The sequence below is a fragment of the Rhincodon typus genome, chromosome 10 (assembly GCF_021869965.1).
Source record: "Rhincodon typus isolate 14 chromosome 10, sRhiTyp1.1, whole genome shotgun sequence".
Lineage (NCBI taxonomy): Eukaryota > Metazoa > Chordata > Chondrichthyes > Orectolobiformes > Rhincodontidae > Rhincodon > Rhincodon typus.
In genome coordinates, this window is record NC_063341.1 from 68397176 (window position 1) to 68423737 (window position 26562).

Here is a 26562-nt window from a genome sequence, read left to right on the forward strand (position 1 = left end):
CCCTCTCCGTCACGCTCTCACCCACCCTATCCTCCCCCCCAGCGCGGCTCGGGGGGCCGGCCCCCTCTCCCCCCCCCCCCCCCCCCCCACTTTGAGAAATTACTTTCCTGCCTTGTCAGCCTGCCTTTTGGGCACCCCCTTTCCCCAAACCCCACTCTTTTCCCTTTACGCCCCTGTTTAGGCTCTCCTCCTCCCACACACTCTTCAGGGGTGCCCCTGACTTTTCCTCCCACCCCTTTTTTTTAGCTGCGTCAAAATCCTGGAACTCCCTGGCTGACGGGGTTGAGGGTGTCCCACGACTGTAGGGACTGCAGTGGTTTGAGAGGGTGGCTCACCACTGTCTAGCAAAGGCTAATTAGTGATGGTCTGTAAATGCTGACATTGCCACCGATGCTCACAATCTGATGAATAGCTACTAAAAAGAAATCCCAGGTGATTTGGCGTTAGGTGCAATAACAAGTAGCTGACAAGGTTGAGTTGAAAGCTATATGGGGAGGATGTGCGGTCTGTTGTTATAAAATTATATCTATTGTGACTTTGATTAATGCGATTTTTCAAGTAAGTCTAATATGTTGAAGCGGGAGATGATTTTGCACCATGCCCTTTATGCCGTAAATGGGATGCAAGCATTTCAGCAAGCTTTTACAAGTCTGCTCTATTCCCATATGGATTTATATATTTCCATTCTTCAGTCAGTGAGGCAATGAAATGAAGTAAAGCCTTTGTATCAATGAAATTAATGGCAGCAAGTTTTTGAATCGAGTAAATGTCTTGTGCTATGTATTGTGATCTCAACAGACATACTCAAAAGCCAAGTTCTAGAGAGGTGCATTTAGCCACTCATATATAGTATGGCATCCAGGAGCCAAAGATAAGCTAAAGTCAGTAGGGAGTGAAGTTGGCCTGAACCAAAAGACTGAAGGTCAATAATCAGAGCCTTAGAATAGTGTTGCTGGAGTTTCTTGTTACTTGTTGTAAATGTATATTAATATTCAGAAGAGAGTGTGGGTGGATGGTCTCCCAAGTTAGGGTCATACAACATGGAAATAAACCCCTTGATCCATTGCTGACCATAATGCCAAACTAAACTCATCTCACCTGCCCCCTCCAAACATTACTTATTTATGCACTCACCAAACATCTTTTAAATGTAACTGTACTGGCATCCACCGCTTGCTCTGGAAGCTTATTCCACACTTGAACCACTCTTTTTTAAATTCTCCTCATGTCTTTCTTTGAATCTTTCTCCTTTCACCTTAAAATATGCACCCTAGTCTTGAAATCCCTGGGGAAATTCCAGGGAAAGATACTTGCTATTCACCTTATCTACACCCTCATGATTTTATAGACCTGTACAAGGTCAGCCCTCAACCTCCTATGCTCCATTGAAAATAGTCCCAGCCTCCCCTTATAACTCAAACCAAGCATTCCTGATAATGTCCTGGTAAATCTTTTCTGAACCCTCTCCAGCTTAATATGCTTCCTACAACCGTGTGACCAGAACTTGTCTCAGTACTCCAGAAGAGGCTTCACCAACATTCTATACATTCTATGACATCCCAAGTCCTATGCTCAAAGGTCAGCGCAATGAAGGCAAGCATGTTAAATGCATTTTTAACCACCCTGTCTACATGTCCATGCAGACTTCAAAGAATTATGTACCTGAACCCATAGGTCTCTGTTCTTCAACATTGCCCAAGGCCCTACTTTTCTTTTAATTGTATAAGCTCCTGACATGGTTTGTTTAACCAAAATGCCATACCTCTCATTTATCCAAATTAAACTCCATCTGCCACACATCAGCCCATTGACCCAATTGATCAAAATTTCTTTGTAATCTTAACTAACCTTCTTCACTGTCCACTAGACCACTAAGTTTGATGTCATCTGCAAACTTACTAACCATGCCTTCTATATTCTTATTTAAATCATTTGTATAAACAACAAACAAAAGTGGACCCAGCACTGTGGAACACTGCTGGTAGCAGGCTTTCAGTCCAAAAAATAACCTTCCACTACTGTCTCTTGCCGTTAAGCCAATATTGAATCCAATTAGCAAGCTCACTCTGAAGCCCATGTGATCTAACTTTACTGATCGGTCTACCAAGTGGAACCTTGTCAAAGGCTTTACTAAATAAACAATGTCGACTGCTCTGCCTCATCAATCATCTTGGTTACTTCGTCAAAAAACTCGATTGAGTTTGAGACATGATTTCTCCCACACACAACCATGTTGACTGTTCCTAATCATTCCTTGCCTCTTCGAATGCATAAAATTCCTATCTTTTAGAATCACGTCCAACAGCTTGCTCACCACCACAGACAGACTGTCAGGTCTGGAGTTCCAAAGCTTTTCCTTGCGTCCCTTCTGAAACAAAGGCACAATATTAGCCACTGTCCAGTTATCCAGCACCTCATCTGAAGTTATAGATGGTACAAATATTTCTGCAAGGTGGTCTGCAATTTCCTCCCTAACTTCCCACAATGTCTGTGGATACACTAGAGCAGGTCCCCATGATTTACCCACTTTTATATTTTCTAGGACCTTCGTTTTCTGCAAAGTGAACTGTTTTCAAAACATCCATATTTTCCCCGAGTTCTCTAGCTGCCATTTCTTTCTCCACAGTCAAAACTGATGTAAAACATTAATATCTCTCGTCTCCTGAGGTTCAACACAAAGACGACCCCTTTGATCTTTAAGGGGCCCTACTCTCTCTCTAGCTGCTCTCTTCCTCGTAGCATCACTTTGGATTATCCTTAACCTTATCTGCCAAGATGTATCTCATTATCCCCTCTTTGCCTTCCTGATCTCAAGATTGCTGCTACACACTTTATACTGTTCGAGATTCATTTGAACCCAGTTGTCTATATGTAATATGATTCTTTTCTTTCTTGACTAGAACCTCAATATCTTTATTCAACCATTGTTCCCTCGTCCTGCCAGTCTTATCTTCACTTAGCCGGAGCATAATAACTCTGAACTGTTGTTTTCAAACTTTTGAAAGCCTCTCAGTTGCCAGTCATCCCTTTACAGTCGGTTCTGCTATAACGTGTGTTTCTTCAACGCGAATTGGCTTTAATGTGTTTGAAGAATTTAAACTGCTATTTGTAGTACACAACCTTTCTTTACCTGTATTGTCTATAATGCGATTCTGGCCCCATTAATTTAAATGATGTGGCTATTGCACTATTTTCTTATAACGCAAGATTGCACGAGAATGGATCTATCGTGTTACATCAGAACTGACAGTCCTTGTGAATAATCTACTCCAACCAACTTTTGAAATTTCCTGTCTCATACCATTAAAATTTGCTTACTCCAATTGAAAACTTTAACATTTATGGAAGGCTTCTCCTTTTCCATAACTATTTTAAAACTAATTGAGTCATTAGGTGTGTGGCTGGAAAATCACTGCAGGTCAGGCAGCATCCAAGGAGCAGGAAAGTCATTGATTTATGTCCTTTACCCTTTTATTTCTTCCTTCATACGAGCTTGTCGATAACCAGAGGTTACTACTTTTGAGGTTCTGTTTTTTACTGTTCTATTTAACCTCTTTTGCACCCTCCTCAGTCCTGACAGAGTTTTGGCCTGAAACGTTGACTTTCTTGCTCCTCAGATGTTGTCTGACCTGCTATGCTTTTCGAGCCTTTCATCTATAGACTCTGGCTTCCAGCATCTGCAGGCCTTTTGTGCCCATGTCACTTAAAACCAAGAATTATTAAAAAAAAAAGCCCGAACACACTTAACAAATTCTTCACCATCCAAACCTTTAACACTATGGTGGTCCCAGGGAATTTTTGGAAAATTAAGATTGTCTACTATTAGAATCTTATTCTTACATCTGAAATTGCTTGACATATTTAGACACTTAAAGTATTGCATTCAATTCTGGTTGCAACATATATAGGAAGGATGTGGAGGCTTTAGAGAGGGTGCAGAAGAGGTTTATCAGGATGTTGCCTGGATTAGAGTGTATGAGCTATAAAGCGAAGCTAGAAAAACTGAGCTAGCAAGAACTGAAGATGCTGGAGTCAGAGTTAACAAAGTGTGGAGCTGGAGGAACTCAGCAAGCCAGGCAGCATCATAGGAACAGAACAAGGGTCCTGACCTGAAACATCAGCTTTCCTGTTCCTGATGCTGCCTGGCCTGCTGAGTTCCTCCAGCTCCACGCTTTGTTATCTAGAGAAATTTGGGTTGTTTCCTTTTGAGTAGCGGAGGTTGAGGGGAACCTTGATAGAAGTCTTTAAAATTGAGATGCATAGGTAGGGGGCTGATGGTCAGAATTTTTTTCTCTAGAATTGAAATGTCTAATACTGGGGGCATGCATTTAACATGAGGGGGGAAAGTTCAAAGGAGACGTGAGGGGCATGGTAGAAGTCTGGAATGCACTGCCAGGGGTGGTGATGGAGGCAGATGTGATAAGGACATTTAAGAGACTTTTAGATAAGAATTTGCCTATGCAAGGAATGGAGGGATATGACCAAGGGCAGGCAGAAGGGATTAGTTTCATTTGGCATCACATTTGGCACATCGTTGGCTGAAGGGCTTGTTCCTGTGCTGTGCGCTTCTATATTTTATATTTGTTCCTCAGTTTCCCTCTGACTAATGGGGGGGTGCCTAGAGTATGGTCCCATCAAGGTCATCATTCCTTTAGTTATTTCCAATTTCAACCTGCATTTTCACTGGATGATTTTTCAGAAATATCTTTTCTAGTTAGTAATATTTTCCTTAATCAAAAATGCCAGTCCCCTCCTCTTCTGCCTCCCTTGCTACACCTCCTGTAGCATCTGAAACCCAGAGCATGGAGCTGCCAGTCCTGTCTGTCCCTCAGCCAACTTTTCATAATAGCTATGACATCCCAATCCCATGTTCCTAAAAATGTCCTGAGTTTGTTAACCTTACCTTTAAGACCCATTGCATTGAAATTAATGCAGTTTAATTCTTCAGAGTTACTTCATTCTCTGGGGGTTGTCTGTCTTTTCTAATTGTTCTTTTCAGATTCAGAACCATCTTTCTGTTTATCTGTTACTTAGGATCCCTCCACCCCAACACCCCTCTAATAGTTTACAGTTTTCCTTAATAGACATAGTAAATCTCTCCACTAGGATGTTGATCCCTTTCCAGTTCAGATGATACCCATTCTTTTTGAACAGGTCTTCTCTGCACAAGAGATCCCAATGATCCAAGAACCTCAATCCTTGAACATTACATCACCTCTTCAGCCATTGATTTATGTCCTTTATCCTTTTATTTCTTCCTTCATTCAAGCTTGTTAATTAAATTAGAGGTTACTACTTTTGAGGTTCAGTTTTTTTTTAAATGTTCTATCTAACCTCTTATATTCGGTCTGTAAAGCCTTAATCTTTTCCTTAACCATGTCATTCCTACCAATGTGTACAATAACTTCTGGCTTCTCACTGACCCTTTTAACAGTGTGCTTCAAACATTTTGAGAAGTCCTTAATCCTTGTGCCAGGAAAAACATCTTATCCTAGATTCGTGCTCACTGCCGCAGAATCTGTGTTTGGAGGTGGAGAATGGAAAGAAGAATAAAAATGGTGAACTGACAGTAGCATGGATCTTGTAGCTGCTCCTGAGTTTGCAAACTTTCTTTTAGGTTTCTTATAGTATACTACTGAAATGTAGTAAAGATTTTTATTTTGATTCATGTTGGTTCTTTTATAGTCAAAAATCCAAAAAGAAAACACTTTTTTCAAATAGAGTAGTGTTTGCTGAGCTTTTGGAGAAGCCTTTGCATGGTTGGCTCAAGCATTTTTTCTAAAATTATATGCTAAAAAAGTTATACATGTAGGAGAGTTTTTTTAAACATCACTGAAGAGATTTTTTTAAATCACGGAGGAGGATTTTTTAAAACAGTTGTGTTTACAGAGCTTTCAGAGACCCCTACAAGTTGATGGCTCTGGAGTGAGTTTTTTAATCAATAGATTGAAAGCTGTCTGCTGGACTACCTGAGGAGTTGTTTTTAGTTCAATTGTTCAGCTAAGTGGTTGATTTTGTTTAAGATTTATGTTTGATTTTCTCATTTTTTTGCATGCTTGGTATTCTTTTGGAAAAGAAAACTAATTTATTTAATGTGTAAGGTGCTATTGAAAGCTGCTGCTTTTTAGGCTTGATGTCATGAGGGCATACATGATACAGATGACTAGTAGATTCAGAGAAGTGATTTCACAGCAGGATCAGTCAGATAGATGGGTGACTGTCAATAAGGGGAAGAAGGTAGTTGAGATGTCTCCTGTGACTATTTCTCTCAAACAGATATTCAGTTTTGGGTACTGTTGATGGATAGTCTCAGGAAAATAAAAGGTGGTCAGATCTTGGGCACTAAGAATGAATCTTGTAATAGGTGGGGTGTGACAATTTAAAAGAATAATTGCTATAGGAGACTCTTATTTATAGAGTGCAGTATGGTGATTGACTGCCAGGATTTGGAAAAGAGCTTGAATTTTTATTATAAAGGGTGGAGATGTGGTTGGTATGAGTGATGTGTAAATTTTGATGGGCCATTTTGTCCTATTCTTTTTTTGTATGTTTGTAACTTGGTTTGGGTTGACAAGGTGGAAATCTATAATGGCTCACTTTAGGCCTACGAACCAGAATCTCCAATGTGCTGAAGTATTTTACTTCTCTTGGTTGAATTCCATCCTGAGCATCTGTGTAGTGTTGATGTGATTCTTATTCAGTAGAGGCAAAAGTAGTACTTAAAAGCCTACAGTTGGTAATGTGTATGTGTTCAGTTGCAGAGTTTAGCTGACATTTTCTTGTATCAAGTTGTTACAGTCCCATCTGAAATAGCTGAAACAGTGCTCTTGCTTTGATCACTGATATAGTGCAAACTAAATTTAAACTTGACATTGTACCTGTGTCAAAATTCAGAGTGGGGTTGCTTCTGCAGTAAAGTAAATTTGTTTTTTCATTGCCTGGGAAGATAGTTTAGCTGGGTAAACACTTAGCTCTTAAAAAATATTTGGATGCACACTTGAAGTATTGTAACCTTCAAAGCTGCGGGCCTAGTGTGGGAAAGTGGGGTTAGTGTAGATAGTGTATTTTAGGTGGCACAGACATGATGGGCCAAAGTGCCTTGTCTGTAAAATTTCCCATAATACTCCAACATAATCACTCCAGTGATTTATAATGTGCTAGTGTGATTTTTCTTCTTTAATCTATTCCTCTTGTATGAGTTCAACTAACCATACCTTTTCAACCACTTTTATGGGTTTATTCACTTTGGCACCAAGGTGTCTCGCTGGTCATTGATTTTCAAAATCTTGTAATTTACTCTCTCTCCATTGGTCAGCGTGCAACAGTTCACCTTCATGTTTAACTCATTTGGCCATAAGTCTGTCCATTTTACCATCCTGTCTTGATGGAGGCTGCCACTAGGTTCGCCGTCTTCTACTACTTTGCCACATTTTACATCCACTGCATGTTTTATGATGCTACTCCCTAATCTTAGTCTGGGCAATTTATTTTAAAAGAAAACAAATGGAAGATCTGGTACCTTCCTCAAACAATTTGAGCAGGTTTGTTAGACACATTTGCCTTTCACCTTTGAAGCAGTAACACATGCTATAGATAGTGGGACCATTGGATGTGTTGTAATTGTATTTCCAGGAGGCATTTGATAAGTTTATTAAGGAAATACAGATTGTGAATAGGTTCCTTTCTTGAGTTCATCTGCATATCTATTTGTATGTAAGTTGGTACACAATGCAGGGCAATATCAATAGCTCATACATACAAGGAGGCATTCATATGTCAGATCTTTAAAATCATAGCTAATACACCCCTGTATGGGATCGCATTTGTAACTGTGAACGTTCATAAATTGAATGTTCGAAAATCAGGGAATATGTAGATGATAACGTTGGTAAGCATAGAACATGGGCTGGCTAACGAGTGAGGAGTAAGAACCAATAGATCTTTTTCAAGCTGGCAGGATATCATGAGTGATGTACCACAGTTTGGTGCTGTGGGCTTAACTCTTTGCAATGGATGAAATGCTTTGGATAAAGGGACTGCAGGTGTGGTAGCTGAATTTGCTGATGATACTCGTGGGAGAATCTAGAACAAGAAGTCAGGGTTTAAAAGTAAGAGGTCGCCCACTTAAGACAGCGGAGAAAACACTTTTTTCAAAATCCCTGAGGGTTAAATCTTCGCAATTCCTTTTTGAGTGGATGCAGAATCTTTACCTCTACACCAAAGATATTTAGGTAGGTTTTTGATTACAAGGGATTGAAAGTTTATCTGGGATATGCGGGAACGTAGAGTTGAGATTATAATCAGATTCGCTGTGATTTTATTGAATGGCTGAGTGCACTATTCTTGTTCCTTGTTAATGTGTTCATAACAAATTTGTGCTGGCTTAGCTTGGTTAGTGCACATCTTTTTGAATGAAAGCTTATTTTGTCAAATAACAACAGACCTATTTCCTGGTTTAATCCTCTCCCTCCTTTTGAATATTGAGTTTAATATTAATAATCCTACAGTCCCCCACAACTGTATCTAATGCAGATTGAAAAATTGTGACTGTCTCTGCTATTTCTATTGTTGCTTCTTTCAACAATGTCAACTGCATTCCACTTAGACCAGGTGACTTAGCTATCTTTACGGAATGCTAATTTTTAAAAGCATATTTTGTCTATACTAGGCTTTTTGCGGCTTTCTTATTGTCTGCTTTCTTAGAAGACAAATGCAAAGTACTAATTTATTACTATGGCCATGCCTTGTGGCTCTCCATGAAGGATGTTTTGGTCCTTAATAAGTCATAAGTAAGTGTTTAAACTTTCATTTTAAAATATTTTAAGCTTCAACTTAATATTGCCATAACATTTGTAGTGATCATTCTTTCCCACCTTGCCCTAACTCGCTCTCAATTTTTCTCCAGTATTTTCTGCAGTCTTCATGGCCGTCTTCTGAATGATACTTCTGACAAACAATGAGCACAATTTTATAAAGCCCCCTTCATAAGCACCAGACATCCCAAAGCAGTCTACAGCCAATGAAGTTTTTTTGAAACTTTAAAATAAAATTAAGTGTAGTAACTGTTATAAGGTAGGAAACATGGCAGCAAATTTGTGTCTGAGAAACCTAAGAAACAGGAATATGATAACGATATTGGTTGAGCACTGCGTTTTGGCCAGGTCAGAACCCATGTTTCCAGAATGGAATGCTCAAGATGGTAATGATTAGTTAGGATACCAGGGAGAATTCCCTTACTGATATTCAAATATGAAAGACTATTTGAACAAAATCAACAGTGAAATCTCTTGATCGGAAACTATTCAACAAATTGAGAAAGTGGCTTGTTTCAATTTACCCAGTTCCTCCTTACTCATTTTAAATATGTAATACTTAGAATAGAACTGAAAGTGGAAATTATGCTGGAAGTAAAAATTTGTACAGGGTTCCAGATGTTGGAAGTGTGTTTTATATTTTGGGTCTATGCTGCATGCTGGAAAAGCTCCATGTATGGAATAAATTTGTTCTTAAACTCTGAAATAGTTATTAGAAGCAAATTTAAATGGTTTGGATAAGAGGACTGTAGGTATGGTAGTTAAAATTGCTGATGACACTTATGGGAGAGTCTAGAATGCTCTGCCCAGATGACTCTGCAAAGGCATCCTTACCATCTGCCACGGACCCAGTCTAGCAGCTACGTTCTGAGGAAGAGACACTTGATTCGAAACGCTAACTTGGATTTCTGTCCACAGGCGCTGCCAGATCTGCTGAGTCTTTCTAGCAATTTGTTTTCGTTTCTAGCAGCTACGTCCTTTAGAATTCTTAAATTTTAACAGGACTAGACAGTAAACGGTAAGGATGTCCCTGATGACCAGAGAGTCCGAATCGGGGATCAGCCATTTAGTGCTCTGTGATGGTCCCTGTTGTCATAGTTCCATTCGACAGAGTATAATATTGAGCCCAGCAAAGGTGAAATCTGTGGAACTCTGGGAGAAGTGCTCCTCTAGTTAATGATGTATAATTGGATCTCATATGAAGGAACATAGTTGTGGTTGCTCAGGGCCAATCATTTCTGTCCCAGAATATTGTTGCAGAGATTCCTCATTAAGATGTTCAAGGTCCACCTTCAAGGAGACTTTCCTCCATCGAGTTCCGCAGTGGGAAGATTCACTGGTACTGAACACATTCATGACTCCTCGGATACTGAACTGAGGTTGTACTTGTGCAGCAAGTAGCATTTGTCCATCTCCGACAAGAAATAATCTAATCCTCTTTCATTAGTGTTCAGAAGTATCTCATGTACTATGGATATGAAAGCAGTTCAGGAGGCTGGCAAGTAACTTTCATCCTGAATCCCCAAAGGCTTGCCATTATCTTCAAGACACAAGTGAATGATGTGATGCAAAATTAGCATTTATCTGCACCTCCAACAATATTCAAACTCAACACCATCCAGGGCAAAACACCCTGTGATTGGTGTCCCATCACCACCTTAAATATTCAATCTGTCCATCATTAATACACTGACAAAATCAGAAATTGCTGGAAAAATTTGGCAGATATGACCAGTATCTGTGGAGAGAAAGCAGTTAACGTTTCAGGTCCAGTGACCCTTCTTCAGACCTGGTTGTAGCTAGGAAAAGGTACATTATGCTGAAGATGGGATGGGACGAGGATAAAGAGGTAAATGATAGGTGGCAATGGAGTCTAGAAAGAGAAAAATAGTTGGACAGTCAAAGGAATGGGTAAAGGTCAGCCTAGTTCACCAGGTATTGTTTAACATGGTTAATGATGAAGTGAGCAACATTAATGTAGAGGATTTAAACCAGATGCTGAACGTTCATTGTTGAATTGTGTAGTTAGAACAGCCGAATACAAGGCAGAAAGTTGAAACCAAGATACATGGTTTTCTTGTACGACCACTCCTGAAATTGTGCATCCAGCTTTCCTTGCTGGAAGCAAAGCAGAGAAAGACCATGGTATTAAGTCCAGACACGTAAAGATCAGAGTCATATAAATCAAAAGAACTTCAGGCTTTTCAGTCAGGCAGTGTGGTTTCTGAAGAATGATCTCGGACACACTGGGCTAATAGACTGTTACTTTAAAGTGAGTTGAACAAGAGGACACGTTCCCGATTATAGGGATATTCACATGACATAGAGGGGACTTGATGAGGAATAGTGGTCACAGTAACGATAAAGGATACAATTATAGCTGTGAAGAGGTATGATATACTGGAACGGTCATTAAATGAGGCTAAAATGTTATGAATAAATAGTAACCATTTTAAGTGGGGATATCTTTGTATGATTAAAACGTATATTTTGGCAATCATTTATTAGATTTAGTTTACTTACTATAAAAATTGAGGTAAAACTTGTGTTTTCAGTAAGTCAGGATTTCAACATATTGTTTTTACTTAGACACAAACACTAGAATATAATTGTAGCGTACCACGTGCAAACCAATCAAATGTGACAGACTATGGATTAACAAAGTGAATTGTTCAGGGATGTCTTTCATTTGTGGAACTGTTGGGTAGTAAAGGAGCAGTTTTGTCCAGTGTCCTTGCCATTTGAATGTACCTCTTAAAGTTCATCTTTTCTTCTGAAAGATCATAACTCATTTTTATGGTAGCTCATTAATATTTACTAATGAAACATGCTATTGTAGCAACTGACCTTAGTATTTATGTAGTGCCTTTAACAAGGTTAAACCTGTCAAGGTGGTTTCCAGGAGCATTATCAAACACAATAATTGCAACCAGTGACCAACATTTTTCCCTAAGGCAGGTTTTAAGCAGCCTCTTGAGAGGAGAGGTTTAGGGAGGGAATTTTAGAATTGGGATATGTTCTAGGCCGATAAAGGCACGACTGTTGTTGGAACATGGATCGTTGACAGCTTAGCGCTTAGTTTGGAAGCATGCAGGGATCCATTGGGTTGTGGGGAAGTGTTCAAGATAGCAGGAATCTGAAATGTTTTAAAATTGTAGCTTTGTGAAACGAGACCAGTCAGCAAGCATGGGCCTGAGTGAACTAAACTTGATGTAAATTATGATATGATCATCTGAACTTCGTATGGTATCAAGAAATGGAGGGCAGTCGTAAGAGGGTTCGTCAACACAAGTTAACAGGGCTTGGATGGGGACTTCATCCAAGCTTAGACAAGGTCAAGTCAAGCATCTGTAGGTTGTAGTCAAGCAAAAAGGTTGTCTTAGGAAATGGAATTGAAAATTAATTAGTTAAGACATCCAATTTGAGAGTATGGTTCAGCTTCATATGCCGTTCAGAGAAATGAGGGGTGGGCCAGGGATGGACTTTGTGGCGACTAAAGTTGGTGGTTTTTCTTTTCCCAATATTTAATGGAATAAATGGCCCCACTTGTGTGGAATGGCAGACAAGCAATCCAACAGATGAAATACCATGATGGGATCCAAAGAGATGGTGGGTTGGGAGTTGCAGTGGAACCTGACCTGGCAGAAGGGAACCATATTTATGATAAATGAGGGACTGTAATAATTTTGATTTTAGAAGTGAGAAAATTTTCCATAGGTAATTATTTAAGTTCTTTATTAAGTTTTGGATTTTTTTTTCTGGTCTTTCTGTTTTAGTGGGGATCCATTGCCCAGAGTGCAATGTCCAAACCATCCAGATGCCATTTTGGTAGAAGATTACCGTGCTGGTGATATGATCTGCCCTGAATGTGGTCTGGTAGTAGGTAAAGAAAGAAACATTTCCGTTACTTACATTTTATGAATATACAGATGAATGTATGCGTATGTATGTTTCCATTATCTCTGTTTTGTATCACAATGCATTGATTGCTATTTGAAATTAAGGCTGCTTGATGAAAACCAAGAACTTATCTAAAGTAACAATCAGTTCCTTTCTTTTTAATGCACTGATGAGTTGTTCATTGTCAATCACCTATGATATGTTGCTATTTGTACATGCAGACTAGGATGTGTGTGTCTAAACTAAGTATCATCTTTTGACCAGCAGCCAAGTTCCTGCCCTGAACTATTTATAGCCTTCGCATTATCTAGAAATTATCACTGTCAATGGTCCAAAGATGTATTTGTTTACCAAATTTTACAAGGATGTTATTTCCTCAACATCCCTGGCGTTTCTTCGTCACAATTTTTGTACGATGCTTACTGCTTTATTTGAGAAATTGACCTGATCAATACTTTTAAATCAATAAGATTTCTTGCGCGCACAGCTTGCTGTTTTACATGAATGTGTAAATCTAAACGTGCACGGTGCAAGTATAACAAATCTAATATCATGCATTAGCCAGAGTCGTCTTTCAATATTGACTGTTTGCAGACTACTGCTTTCTGTTTAATTCATGGTAGAATATTCCCCTCAATTCAAAATGATTTAATTGCCATTGCTTCTCTCTTGCGGTTATGTGCACAGTTCCTGGTACGTCTATCCTTGTTATTCCTATCCCCTCCTTTTTCTTAGTAACTTCATTCAAACATCCCAACATCAGATTCCATCTGTAAACTGACAGAACTCAGTTCTATCTGTATCACCTCTTTCAATCTCTTCACTCGATTACCCTGCAGAGATTTTCTTTAACTAAAAATTGGCAAGACTGAAGCAACTGTCTTCAGCTTCCACCACAAACTATATTCCCTTACCACTGACACGACCTCTCACTCTAGCCACAGAATGTGACTGAACTAGACTGCAGAAACCTATTTGACCGTAAGACAAGCCAATCACCATTCAACCTCAACTCTTATTTGACTTTTAACACCTATGACTTGTCTGTTTCAATGTTCTTCTCTCTTTGAACCTCCCATGTTTCATCTTCAAAACTGACCACATCCAGGACCCTGCATAGAATCGTAGAATCCCTACAGTGCAGATGGAGGCCATTTGGCCCATGTCTGCACTGATCCTCCGAGGAACATCACGCCCTGACACCCACCCTCAAAAAACCCCATTATCCCAGATTTACCATGGCTAATCTATCTAGCCTACACCTACCTGGGCACTACGGACAATGTAATATGGCCAATCCACCCAACCTACACCACCTTGGACTGCGTGGGAGGAAATTGGAGTACCCAGCAGAATCCACGGAGACATGGAGAAGCGTGCAAACTCCACACAGACGGTCACCTGGGATTAGAATCGAACCTCGGTCCCTGGCGCTGAGAGGCAGCAGTGCTGCCCACTGAGCCACCTTGTGGCCCGCAAGTTTAATGGGTGATGCTAAATACTATAGGAGTTTTGATTTAGATATCTTTTCTAATTTTAGGCTGTTTATATCTTTTGTAATTGTTTGTGTCTGTATTGATAAACATGTCAGTATTACAGTTTCAGATTAAAAGGTTTATATACTAGTTTTTTTGGTAGTGCATTGACGAGGAGATGGTAGCACAGTAGTTGTTTCAGTGAACTAATAATCCAGAGTCTGGGTCTAATGTTCTGGAGAAAGAGTTTGAATCCCACCATGCCAGATGGTGAAATTTCAATTCAAGAAAATTCTAATAACAACCGTGTAACTATTGTCATAAATATATATCTGGTTGACTAATGTCCTTTTTGAAATAAATCTGCCATTCTTACCTACATGTGACTTTAACCCAGAGAAATGTGGTTGACTTTCACTGCCCCTGGCAAGCTGCTAAGTTCAAGGGCAGTGAGGGATGGGCAATGAATGCTGACCCAGCCAAGAAGAAACAAAAAAAACAAATTGCATAAGATAGTGCAAGGTCATGAGAGCACTTCACTATTGGATTAATTTTCTCATGTATATTTAGTGCATTTAGATGTCTTAGATTCATTAGGCCTTTGGTCTGAACCCCCCCTCCACTGGACCCATAACCTTGAAAGTTGTGATATTTTGTTTGCTTGTTCAATAAATTAAAGGTTGCAAGATTTCCTGCCTGCAGCTACCCTCCAGGCAACGTACTCCAAACACCCACCAACCTCTGGATGAAAAAAAGATTTTCTTCAAATTTCCACAAGCCTCCTGCCTTCACTTTAAAGTTATGTCCCCTTCATTGCTGAAATGCTCCATCCCAGACAATGTCCTGGTGAGCCTCCTTTGCACCCCTCTAGTGCAATCACATCCTTTCTATTAGGTAGTGACCAGAATGGCGCGCAATACTCTGGTTATGGCCTAACCAAAGTTATGTACAGCTCCAACATGACCTCCCTGTTCTTATAATCTATGCCATGACTTATAAAGGCAAGCATCCCGTATGTCATGTTAACTACCCTATTAACCAGTTCTGTCACCTTCAGGGATCTGTGGTCAAGTATCTCAAGATCCCTGTGTTTCTCTGAACTTTAGTGTTTTTTCATGTATTGAGACTCCCCTCTATTGTTCTTTCTTCCAAAGTTTACTTCACATTTATTAAGGTTAAATTTCATTTGCCATTGATCTATCCATCAGACCTACCTATTTATATTCTCCTGTAACCTAACCCCTTATTTCCTCATTCAAGACCCAGGCCAATCTTTGTCATCAGCAAACTTATTTATCATCCCTCCCACATTCTCATCCACATCACTTATGAATAATGTAATGTTAAATTTAATTAAGTGCTGCTTAGTTGGGAATTCTGAATTCATTGTGGGATTTGTTCTAATTTAACTTAACTATAATTAAATGATTGGTATGGAATCACAGGTGTAACAGCGCACGAAGACATCATTTGGTCCATTGTGTCTGCACCGCCTCATTAGATGAGTATCATTACCTTGTGCCCATCTCCTGCTTTATACCCTTGCATGTTTTTTTTGTCCCAAGTAGTCATCCAATGTCCTCTTGAATTCTTCAATTGAACCTGTCTCCACTGCATTTGCAGCAAGTGCATTCCATACCCTAATTACTAGCTAAGTGAAAAGGGTTTTCCTCATTTCAACCCTGCTTCTTTTGCAGATGACTTGAAATCTATGCCCACTTCTTCCTTTTAAGAGTGGGAACAGTTTCTCCCTGTCTGCTGTCTCTAGCCTACTCATGATTTTGCAAACCTCCATCAGATGACCTCTCAGTCTTCTCTCCAAAGACAGCAGTTCCAACTTCTTCGATCTGTTCTCATCCCTGGAACAATCTTTCTAAACCACTTCTACATTCTCTCCAGTGGTTCACGTCCTTCCTGTCATTTGGCAGCTAGAACTGTACAAAATACTTCAGCTGAGGTCTAAGAGTTCAACATGACCTCCTTGCACTTGTGCTGTATGCAGCTATTAATAACACAGATAGGAGACAAGAAGTGGAAGCTTTTTATCTTGTACTCTAGTTTGAATAAATGCAAGAAACAGACTTTTGGGGGGAAAAAAGAGACAATTTTGTACACCATGAAAGAGTTTGGCTGTCTTCATATCCCCTTTTGAAAAAAATGCTGTAATGTTGCCTACATAAAACATGGTCTTGAATATTTATGTAGCTTTTATCATGCATAAATGCAGCACTGTTCATTATGGTTAACTGTGCTTGCTTTCAACTGTTCAACCTTTCTCATGCTGTATAAAGCAATGTCTTTTTATTTTTTCTAATCTGTTATTTACATTTTAGGTCTGACTGCTAGATAAAATGCTTTAATTTTTTGTCTTTTTTCCGTAGTGTTTAACTTCTAATTCTTAAAATGCTATATTTCCTGTGGTTGCTGTTTTGTGTTTGGTTAGATTTTTCAAGCATGTTTTAGTTAAAACTCTTGTTTTATCTACATTTTTGATCTTATCCCTCGTTGCTTTTGCGATTTTGTTTATCCTGGATCTAAAATAATTTTTTGTAGTATTCTGAATGAGTGTTGTATTAGCACTACAAAAATAGCCTCTTGGCTTGCTTTCTTTTTGCCTCCACACGATGTTGAAATTTACCAGATGGTAGGTGGATGGCAGTTTATGATGCTTAATGACAGTGGGGTTGGAGAACAAATGCTGGCCTACCCAGTGATGACCCCACCCCATTAAAGATTTCGTTTTTAGTGGGATAAATCCAAATGATTACATGGGCGTTCGATTCTTGTGTAATTAATTGGTTACTATGATTCTTAACTTGCAAATTCTCAGCTGCATATAGTAATTGTCTGTATTTATGTGAATGTAATTGGCTAAGTGTACCTGTAGTAGTGTTTCCCTGTGGCTGTATCTCTTCTGTTCAAGTTGCTTGTCTGAGTTTCTGGATGCCTCATGACTGGATAGTAAATTAGAAAAAAGATTTTACTTGCTGTGGCAGGAGAGATCAAAAATAAGATTCTTGCTGTGATTCTGACACACAATCTCTACTATTTTTGTAGAAGCATATTCTGACAAAATGAGATTATTTTATCCATCATGCCTGTGCCAGTACTCACGCCTACGTAGAATTGTCCACTGTAATCCAGTTTCCCACCTATCATACCTGACTTGGTACAGCTATTTTACCAAAGTAAGCTGAACAACTGAGGTGCTATTAACAAGCTAACAGGTACAACTAACAGGTGATGGTTTCCCTATGTGAGTAGCCCCATTTTGGAGAAGTTCTTGTGAGAAATGGGACTTGGTCAGAAGAAGGTATTGGATTGAATTAGAAGTACCTTTTATTTATGCATTCATTTATCATGTAATAATAAAGTTATGATGTGATGACTGTCTGAAACTGAATTGATTCTTCCTATCAAAAGCAAAGGTAAATTTGTAAAATGCACACACTGCACATAAGAAGCTAAAGTCCAAGATTGCTTGCTGTTCGTTACTTTCTTGCTTAAATAAAACTTGTATGTTTTCCTCATTTTTATATTTTAGTTATCAATTCTTGTGCTGCAATTTATACTTGCATAATCTCATCCTGCTAACCTCACCCCCTCTCCATTGGAAGTACTGAAGTTCAATGGAAGTAAAGATGGAATTTATATATTGAAAATGGGAGCAGAATTGCTCTTGCATGACTTGGCCTGATTATCATTTTGCTTTTAATCCAGCTTTGGTTGAACTCTGAGTCAAGTGGAACAGAGGTAGAACATCAGCTACAATCTTATTTAATGGTAGCATACTGTTGATGGCCTATGTGGCTTATTCTTGCTCCAATTTAACTTTTAAACTACAACGTATGTTTACCAAAGGAGTAAATAATTTGTGCAATTTGTCAATGTGACTCTTAGAAGGATACAATTTGTTTTGCTTCATGTAATTTTAAAGTTATTGATCTTGATGCCCATCTGTTTTTACAGGTGATAGAGTTATAGATGTTGGCTCAGAATGGCGGACGTTTAGCAATGACAAAGCAACAAAAGATCCATCTAGAGTTGGTGATGCCCAGAATCCTCTTCTAAATGGCGGTGATTTGTCAACTATGATTGGAAAGGTAGGAATGTGGCTTAAGCAAAAGAACAGGCATACAAAATTGAAAACAGTTACGTAAGAAAACAATTCCTCTGATGCACAGCTGCTCATATTACAAAATAGCTAATTAAGTAGTTTTTTAATCTAAAGAAATAAGATTCTCTGGTACTCCTTCATTCTAAGCTTCTCTTTTCTGAATGTATTGGTTCTATTGTTTAATTTGATATGCTTTAGGTGTCTTTGCCTGACTTAAGTGGTTTAATTTATCAGGTTTGAAATAGTGGCTGTTACCAGATTGCTCACCAATTCCTTGTATTGAAACCCCTTTTCAAGTCCATTGATTTTATTTTTCCAATAATCCAAATGGCGTACTCCCCTTAGTTTTGTTTTTTTAAACATTAGCAATACAGAGTATGCATTCGGCCCTTTGACCCTGCATTGCCATTCAATATGATTATGGCTGATTATCCAACTTAGTACCCTGTTCCAATTTTCTCCCAGCATCCTTTGATCTCTTTAGTCCTAAAACTATATCCAAATCATTCTTGAAAGTCTTCAATGTCTTGGCCTCAACCGTTTTCTGTGACAGTGTTTTATAAGCTCGCCACACTCTAGGTGAAGAAATGCCCTCTGTCCTAAAGGGCCTGCCCCTTATCCTGGGATGTGACCTCTTGTTCTGGGCTCCCGGTCATCAAGAACATCCTTTGTGCATCTACTCTATCTCACGCAGTTAGAATTTTACAGGCTTCTGTGTTTCTCCCCTCATTCTTGTAAACTGTAATGAACGCAGTCCTAACCAATACCGTCACTCTCTCGTGCCCTTTATATCGGTCATGCCATCCCAGGAATCTGTTTGCTAAACCTTCTTTGCACTCGTTCAGTAGCCAGAACATTCTTTCTTAGCTAAGGAGACCAAAACCGCATGGACTACTCCAAATGTGGTTTTACCTGTGCCCTGGACACCCCTGCTCTGTACTTGAATATTTTGATATGAAGACCAACATTGCATTTACTGCCTTCGACTGCACCTGAGTGCTTATTTTCTGCGACTGTTATACAAGGACACGCAGGTCTTGTTGCATCTCCCCCTTTCCCAATCTATCATCATTCAGGTATTCTGCCTGTCTGTTTTTGCTACCTAAGTGGATGACTTCACATTTATCCAAGTTATACTGCAGCTGCATGTATTTGCCCACTTACTTCATTTGTCCAAACATGATGTATATTGAGGCAGTATTTAACATTTGACAAATTTGCATGATTCACTTAGATAACAAGGTGTCGAGCTGGATGAACAATAGGGTGATTGAAAAATAAACGAAAGCTAAACAAGCTAGATGGAATTGTGTTGATATTATAAGTCACTTTTTGAATGTTGGGGAATGACTTCCTAAATTTAAAAAAAGTTTATCTTTGTGTACAGAAAAGATGTACAGTAGCGATTGGCTGATGCAGGTTGACCAGTTTCTAAATACAACTCATTGATGTTGTGGCTTAATGAGCATTAATGTGGGTGTTTGCTAAAATAAAAAAAATTGCAGCTAACTAATACATGGACTTGTTACAGTCCAAACTCTGCTGTTTAAACAGCAATGATTCAGGGTATTCCTGAATCAACAGTTTCTAAAATTTAGGAAAAGAGATTTGAAAGGTGAGAGAAATGAACAGGTAATAGAATATATATTAATACATGAAAGTAAATTTTTTTTTGTGCACTAGCAAGTGTAACTTTGATTTGAATGATGGTGCTTTAGAAGGGAAACTGATCTAAAATTCATTTTGAGTAAATAATAGACCAATATTCCATATTTTGTTTGCTTTGTAATGGATTTAGTGTTGCTTTGTAATGGATTCAGCGTTTTTGTAAAGAAATTGCTGCAAATGGCATGTTTGCTTTAGTGGACATTATTTACTTTGCATTTCTTTACAGGGTACTGGATCAGCAAGTTTTGATGAATTTGGGAATGCAAAATATCAAAATCGTCGGACTATGAGTAGCTCTGATCGAGCAATGATGAATGCATTCAAGGAAATCAGTAATATGTCTGACAGGATAAATCTCCCCAGAAATATTGTTGTAAGTTCATGTGGTATTTGATTTATCATGGTGTTGCTTCATTTAATTTGGTAATGAAAGTGTAAAACTTGTAATATTGCTGCATATTGATGGTCTGAATTTAATTAAATCCTGTCTTTCACTTACAAGGATCGAACAAATAATTTATTTAAACAAGTGTATGAACAAAAAAGCTTAAAGGGAAGGAGTAATGATGCCATTGCTTCTGCCTGTTTGTACATTGCCTGTAGGCAAGAAGGTGTACCACGAACATTCAAAGGTAAGAGGATCTACAATTAACACCAAACTATATAGCACTGTCTTCAACTGAATCTTAAAATTAATTTTAATAGTTGTCAACAAGGTTTTTGATTCAGGTCTGTAAATTATTCCTGAGACTACTGATAACTAAAGTTGATGTTACTAATTTTAACTAGTAACTTTGATCTAGCCATGGACATGAGCTGAATTATAGGCAAGGTGAGAGTGTAACTGTGCTCAACATCAAGGTAGTAATTGTCTGATTATGGCAGTGAATTGGGAAACTCTGGTGACTGGACCTATATCTAACAAAAAGGAAGGTATTTGTGATTGTTAGAAGCTAAAGCCCATCAATGAAGGGTTTTCAAACTGCCAACATCGCCTGTTTATTAATGATTTTCCCTCTATCATGAGGTCATGAGTGGGCCTGTTCATGATTCTACTATTCAGATTCATTGACAACCCCAGTCATAAAGAACCCCACGTTTACTTGTAGCAGGACAAGGGTAACATCTAACTTGGCATGACAAGTGACAGATTTTAAAACTGTAAGTGTCTAGTAGTGATAATCTTTAAGAAGAAAAAAACCTATCCACTGTCCTCTAACTGGCAATTCAACTGGCTGAACCACATCAACTCTGGCTGTGAAAATATTGCTGCTGATCCTGCAAAACCCATTCACCATCTACAAGGTTCAAACCAAGACACTGATGTAAAACACATGTCTGGAATGGTGCACCTGATCACACTGATTCATAAGTTTAGCAATTCAACTGTTCAACAGGGTGAGATATGGTATGGTGGTGTGACTGAACTAGTACTCCAGAAATCTAGCCTGTGCATGGGTTCATTGCATTGATGGAATTTAAATTCACTAGATAAGTCTGGAACCTAAAGCCAATTTTGGTTATGGTGACCATGAACTGATCGTTAGTGGTCAACACCTGTATGGTTCACTAACATCCTTTTAAGAAAGGATATCGGGTGTCTTTACCTGATCTGGCCTAGACGTGACTCTAAACATACAATAATGTGGTTGCCTTATAACTGCCCTTTGAGGCTGAACAACCCATTCCATTAAGGGTAACCAGGGATGGAGAACAAATGCTGACCTTGTCAATGAAACTCACATCTGATGAAAAAATTTTGATGTATGGGGAGTGAAGCAGTTTTGTTGATTCGTGGTCTTATCAATAATACATCCTTTGCAGCTGCACTTTGCCAGCAGAACAATTCATATGGTCCCCAGATTATACTGTAACCAAGTTTATTGGACACCACTTCCCCTTTGACTGTTAAGAAAGGCAAGAGCAGTAACATGGCCAAATCCTGTCACCTTCCAAGTTTCTCACCATCCTGACAACTTATGTCGTCATTTCTCCATTGTAGCTAGGAAGTTAATCCTAGAATTTATTGCCCAGCGATGCTGGGGATGCCATCATTAGCAAGATTGAGATTGTTCGAGAAAGCCCAATAATATAATTTTCAGGTAAACTGGGCATTAAATGTGACCTTGGGCTGTGGTGCTACATCCAAAGAACTATTTAAAATGGTAGGAATTCTACTGAAATATTAACTTGTAACAGTTAATGACAAAGTTTTTAAAAAAAAAAAAAACCTGCATTTTCAGTGCTTTTCATTTCCTTGGTGTTTCGAAGTGAAGTGCAATACTGTTGTAGACAAATAAAGCAGCTAACCTGCATACGATGTAATCCTCACTAACTGTTATGAGGCATTTGAGGAGATAACCTGTTGTGGCAGTGTAATTGTTGTCCATGATCATAGGTCTTCCATTCTTATTTGAATAGCGTTAAGGCATATTTTGCATCCATCTAAGGAAGAAGATCAGATTTTGTTTCAACAGCCAATTTGAAAGATGGCTCTTCCAGCAGTATAGCACATAAGTAAGAATGTTGGCACTGAGCCGAGGCTAAAATTGATGCGAGAGATCACTTGCAGTATTTGAGTGTTTCACTCTAATACTTTAAGATTTGGCATGAGGAAAGGCACATCAAGTCTGTTTTCTCTGCAAACCAACAGACTCTAGAACCAGCAGGATATACTGTTCTGAGTACAGTTTGTCACCTCTCCTTGAGGTACATAGTGATCATTTATTAGTTTTGCAAGGCTGGGCAGCAAGAACAAATTGGTGGATTTTTTTTTTATTGATCTACCTTGACCACTTTTTCTTTTCACCTGGCCAAAACTCTGAAGGGATGTGGGTGGTGGTCTGAGTTAACATTGTTCTTTCACCTCTAGGACCTGGATTTAAATCCAGAAAGATGGGATAGGAGTCTGTTCTCTGTAAGGGCCCTAAGTGAAATCATTTTGAGCCACCTCAATCCAGTCCTCAGTAGGTATGTGTCTACAAAACAAAATGTTCCTTCATTTAGCACTTGCTGGCAGTTTTGCAATGGTGTTGAGTGGAATTTATCTAAATGGTATTTGAATAGTGCATAAGAGAGCTTTACTCAACACTTGATTCCATATTGTATTTAATTTGCGCTTACTTGATGTCAGTGTAAGTGTTAAAAGAAAATCTTACATTCCATAACACAGGCTAACCTTGAGATTGAGAGGTAAAGTTCATTCCAAATTAGAGCAATGCTGAGATTTCTTTATATATTCGTGATTTTTGTTTTTACTAAGTGATATAATGATATTGTTTGTTAAATGTGGCCATGTCTTGGGATAATATCTGTTTAAGAATGGAAATTGTACTTCATTACTATCTTTAACATGACTTGTTAACTGCACTGATTACCATTACTCTAGCATGTATCATACAAGGTGGTTGGGAGAGGAGATGAATGTAAATCTGATGCCCAGGGTAGGGACTAATACTTGTATAAAATCATAGGTGCAAATAATAAAATTTGAAGAGCAATTCACTGTTGTTAGACTGACTCTGGCAGGTATCCTCAGCCTTCCTAGTCTGATGGAAAATTCTGTGGAGTGTTGGCTGTGTTAGCTGGCAACCTAACAAGTAGGTTTTTGTTCTGGTCTGATCTTTCAGTGACTTTGACTTGGAGCAGTTTATAATTGTGCTTGTCAATTTAACACACAATGTGTTCTGGAGAGACGCATTACACTGCTGTCATGCAGTAACACTGTTTCATTATTTAATATTTATCAAAATGTATTAAAAATCTTGTGTGGCTTATTAAAAATGCCAAGTGAAGCTATCCATGCTATAATATCCTCTTGGTTTGTTGCCAGTGGCTAAAGGATGAGCAGGGTGTGGGTGATCTGATGACAGCATCACCCAAGTGTTAGGACAGTTCTGGTTAATTGAAGTAACCTGAACTTCCATCTTTGAGAATCATTTAATACCCTTACCCAACCCAAATCTCTGGAGTTAACAGCAATTTTGCTTTCAATTGATCCATACTTGTTCAATCCTAATGTTTTTCCTCCTCTATTAGAAATATGTGCAGTATCCAGGATTCCAAAGAAGGAAATAGGCCGTTGCTTCAAGTTGATTCTGAAAGCTCTGGAAACCAGTGTGGATCTAATTACTACAGGAGATTTTATGTCCAGGTTCTGTTCAAACTTGGGATTGCCTAAACAAGTACAAATGGCTGCAACGCATATTGCAAGGAAAGCTGTGGAACTGGATTTGGTGCCTGGTAGAAGCCCTATTTCAGTAGCTGCAGCAGCTATTTATATGGCATCGCAAGCTTCAGCAGACAAAAGAACACAGAAAGGTATTTGCCCTGCTCCTAAAGAATCATAATAATTTTGGACCTAATGTAAAATGCATAGTTGCTCAAGTTATTTTTTATAAACTGCCCAGAAAAATAAAGAACCTTAGACATGGACAATATTGGTCTTCAGAAGATAAATCTAGCTTTCTTTCCCAAACAGTTATGTTGGTCTGATATACAGGCATGATTAATAGTCTCTTGTGGAGCAGAGGTGTGTCATAACACTTCTAAGCAGATTGCTTATAAGTATCTGTACAAGCATGTCTCTGGTTGTCTGTAAACTCTGTTCTTGGAAATGGAGAGAATTCTTTGTAATTGGTTCACAATATGTGGCCATCGCTGGCTGCCCCAGCGTTTATTGTCTGTCCCTAATTACCCTTGACAAGGTGCTAGTGAGCTACAGCCTCAAACCACTGTAGGCTATCTTGCGTAGGGTGACCCATAGTGCTGTTAAGGAGGGTAGTTCTGGAATTGTAATCAGTGACAGGGAAGGAATGAGAATATAGTTCTGAGTCAGCTTGGAGAAGAGCTTGAAGGATGTGGTGTTCCCCTGTATCTGCTAGCTTCGGCCTCCTAAATGGTAGTGCTCGTGGGTTTTGAAGGTACTGTTGAAGGAACCTTAATCAGTTGTTGAAGTGCATCTTGTAAATGGTACACGTTGTAGCTTGTACATGCGTTAATGTTTTGTGTTTATTTGAGACTGAAATTAATTAGATAACTGCAGGTATGTAGGAGGCTGGGAGGTTGACGTAGACTATACTTGGTTGAGGTTTCAAGGTTAAAACAAAGCAAGATTAATTCACGATTGCACAGACGCTGACGAGATGAGTCATTTAGCTCCACAAACATGACTGATAAGGTTTTTATAAGTAGAGTAGTTAATGTTAGAATTGCTGTAAATTGGGGAACATATTTGCATTTTACGGGACACAGTCACTGGATATGGGCTCAGAAGGAACTTGATAACGCTTGCAGTGGAAATCAGGCAGTTAATAGGGAAATAGTTAGTGGTCTAATGAGACATTGATAGTGTAATTGACTAATATTTATGGTCATGTGACAAAAGGTAAACTGTAAAATCAAATACAAAGGAAGTTCCACTTATTGAACAGTCAGTGTCTCCCTCTCTCTCTCGCTGTATGCATACAGTAGGATGAAGCCTTCTCCATTTTGTATTACTTAAAGCACTAGAGCACTTCAGTATATAAATTAGTGCTTGCTTAATGAGATTTTGATGAGAGTTTCACTTTGTGATCATGGTCTATTGTCTGCTGTAGTGAGATAATCAGACCTTGTGTATTCTCATCATTATCTTATTTTCTGTCCCCAACCTAAATATAGCATTTACTGATGCAGAGATAGTAGGAACTGCAGATGCTGGAAAATCTGAGATAACAAGGTGTAGAGCTGGATGAACACAGCAGGCCAATCAGCATCGTAGGAGCAGGAAGGCTGACGTTTCAGGCCTACACCCTTCTTCTATTTTCTCCCCTTTTTTGAAATCATTTAAATCGTCTCCTAAGTACCTGATGTTTGGAAATGTTTTGAAGAAATTCTTGGAAGCTGATATTCACAAGTCTAGGCATGTGTCATGGCTCGTCCTTCCTGTTCCTTGGCTCTGTGTGTGTGTTTATTAAACTTTTGGTGAATTCTGAAACTTACTGATGCTTTTGTTTTCTTTCTCCTCCAGAGATTGGAGACATTGCTGGGGTAGCTGATGTTACAATTAGGCAGTCCTACAGACTCATCTATCCACGAGCTGCTGACCTCTTCCCTGCTGAATTTAAATTTGATACTCCAGTTGACAAACTACCCCAGTTGTAAATGGAACCAGCCTACTTTGCAATATGCACAATAATTTGTTTTTAAATAAAATAAAACATTCCCTATCTTTTTGAAGTTAATTTGGCCTCCTGATTTTTGAAACCAGCTCAAGTGAAGAACCCAGCTGAGAACCAGTGAAACTATATAGCAACAGATGGCTGCGCTGTGTCCGAATATCGCACGTACATTCCAAAGCTGAATTTCAAGATCGTTTGTACTTCCCAATTAATTTGTATATTTGCAAGTGAGGAATTTATACTTAATCAAACAAGTTGTATATAAAGTGAAAAATTGGGGGATATTGTGTTGTGAAAGGCTGATCAATGACAGACTGGCTCATGTTTAGTTTTTTTTTGAATTACTAATGTGTAATTTGACATACCCATATTCAGGGTTGGAAAGATGCTTGATGTCTTCATTAATAAATTACCATTTTTTTCCTTTG

The 26562-nt window shown here is 38.8% G+C and overlaps 1 protein-coding gene across 1 annotated transcript in view; it reads left to right on the plus strand.

Annotated features, from left to right (window-relative positions):
- The window catches only part of gtf2b (general transcription factor IIB), a 27575-nt gene extending 1013 nt beyond the window's left edge, over nt 1–26562 (plus strand). Inside the window, exons 2-7 of the mRNA XM_020535593.2 lie at nt 12590–12696; nt 18158–18291; nt 20200–20346; nt 20476–20605; nt 24012–24293; nt 25984–26562. Coding sequence (XP_020391182.2) covers nt 12590–12696; nt 18158–18291; nt 20200–20346; nt 20476–20605; nt 24012–24293; nt 25984–26117 — 934 coding nt within the window. The 3' untranslated portion in view covers nt 26118–26562. The remainder of the gene's footprint in view (nt 1–12589; nt 12697–18157; nt 18292–20199; nt 20347–20475; nt 20606–24011; nt 24294–25983) is intronic.